Source organism: Trachymyrmex cornetzi, unplaced genomic scaffold (assembly GCF_001594075.2).
Source record: "Trachymyrmex cornetzi isolate Tcor2-1 unplaced genomic scaffold, Tcor1.1 scaffold618, whole genome shotgun sequence".
Lineage (NCBI taxonomy): Eukaryota > Metazoa > Arthropoda > Insecta > Hymenoptera > Formicidae > Trachymyrmex > Trachymyrmex cornetzi.
In genome coordinates, this window is record NW_017299935.1 from 101,163 (window position 1) to 102,765 (window position 1,603).

Sequence of the window (1,603 nt, forward strand, 5' to 3'; positions counted from 1 at the left end):
ATATATATATTAATTAATAAAACGTAAAGAAAAAGTGTATGTATAATATAAAAATGTTTATATTAATTTAAAAAAAATTTTTTTAGCATATATGTATACTATTTTTATTCCAACAAAAGATGTATTATTGAGATGCATAATGTGTAGGTTAGAGTTAACAGGAAAATTTTATTTGTTATTTTTAATATATTTTTTCTTATTCTTATAAATATAAATATTTTCTAAAATTAGAAATATGTGCAACATATTAAATAATTTCTGAAAAATAAAATTTAACAAAAATGTATTTTCAAATTTTTTGTCTACTTTAAAAATTGTCTTTGTTTTACTACTAATGAGAGATGTAATATTATCACTTATATAGATTTTGTTCTACATTGTAGATGGATAACTTACACAAAAAAAAGAGAGGTGCAAATATTACGAGTGAGCAAAAAACGCTTTTAATAGAGTACATGAACAAGCACCCTGAATTAGTAAAAGGAAAATTAACTTCTTCGTTTACTTTGAAAGATTCCATACGCTTGTGGAATGAAATAAGTGAAATTTTTAATTCCATTAATGGAGCTAAAAAAGAATGGAAAGATTGGCGTAAAGTAAGTTATTTTTATATTAATAAAATAAAACTATATTTGATAGGTATTATTACTTAAGAAGAACATAGGAAATAGTCTTATTAGAAAACTTTGTATTTAGGAAAATAAGCAGATCTCTTTATCATTGTTTTACTTCTTACTTAATTAGTTAATTATAATAAATGAATAGTAATAATCTGAAGACATGGTAGTGTCTCGACACTAATATATATAACTGTAGTTTTAATTTAATCTCTCATAATTAATGAAAAATGCTTTTAGTGCTGGCATGATTTCCAATCACGAATTAAAAAGAAACATATTCTTATAAAGCAATCTAGAGCAACAACAGGAGGTGGTGAACAAAATGCAGAAGTTTTAACAGAACAAGAAGAACAGGTTCTCAATATAATGAGTTCCACTAGTATTTATGGACATCCTGATGTGGAAGAATCTAATATAAATATATTGATAGATTCAGAAGTAAGATTTAACAAAAAGATATTAACATTTTTGATATTTCTTTTATTATTTATATAAATTTATTAGATAAGGTAGATATCAAATGCATCTGTCACATAGGTATTATATCTTAATTAAAATTAAAATATAAGAATTGTATATACGTTTATGTACTTTATAAAAGTATCTAATAACGGTTACTTTAAATTAAATATAATATTTATTTGTAGGATGATATGCAAGTGGAATTCTTACATGAGTATGAAAATGTAATGATAAATTCTAATGAACAGAACAAAATTCCATTTCAAAAGAAACAGATTGATACTTCTATACATTCTGACAGTAATAACTGCAATATATTAATGCTCCAAAAAAGAAAAGCAGTTATAGAGAATGAATTATCGAATGAAAAAGAAAATATTAATAGAACACGAAATAATGATATAGAAAACCAGTCTTCTTCCAAAGCAGATAAAGCTCTTGAAGATATTGGAACATCATTAAATACAAATTATTTGGAACAGGACAAAACCTCAATTAAAAAAAAACAGATCAAGATTAAT

At 23.3% G+C, this 1,603-nt stretch overlaps 1 protein-coding gene across 1 annotated transcript in view; it reads left to right on the forward strand.

Moving 5' to 3' along the window:
- The window catches only part of LOC108766768 (uncharacterized), a gene marked incomplete at its 3' end in the record, with an annotated part of 3,110 nt that extends 1,534 nt beyond the window's left edge, over positions 1–1,576 (forward strand). Inside the window, exons 2-4 of the mRNA XM_018516262.1 lie at positions 384–596; positions 858–1,058; positions 1,268–1,576. Of these exons, the coding sequence (XP_018371764.1) occupies positions 384–596; positions 858–1,058; positions 1,268–1,576 (723 nt within the window). The remainder of the gene's footprint in view (positions 1–383; positions 597–857; positions 1,059–1,267) is intronic.
- Positions 1,577–1,603: the final 27 nt, after the last annotated feature.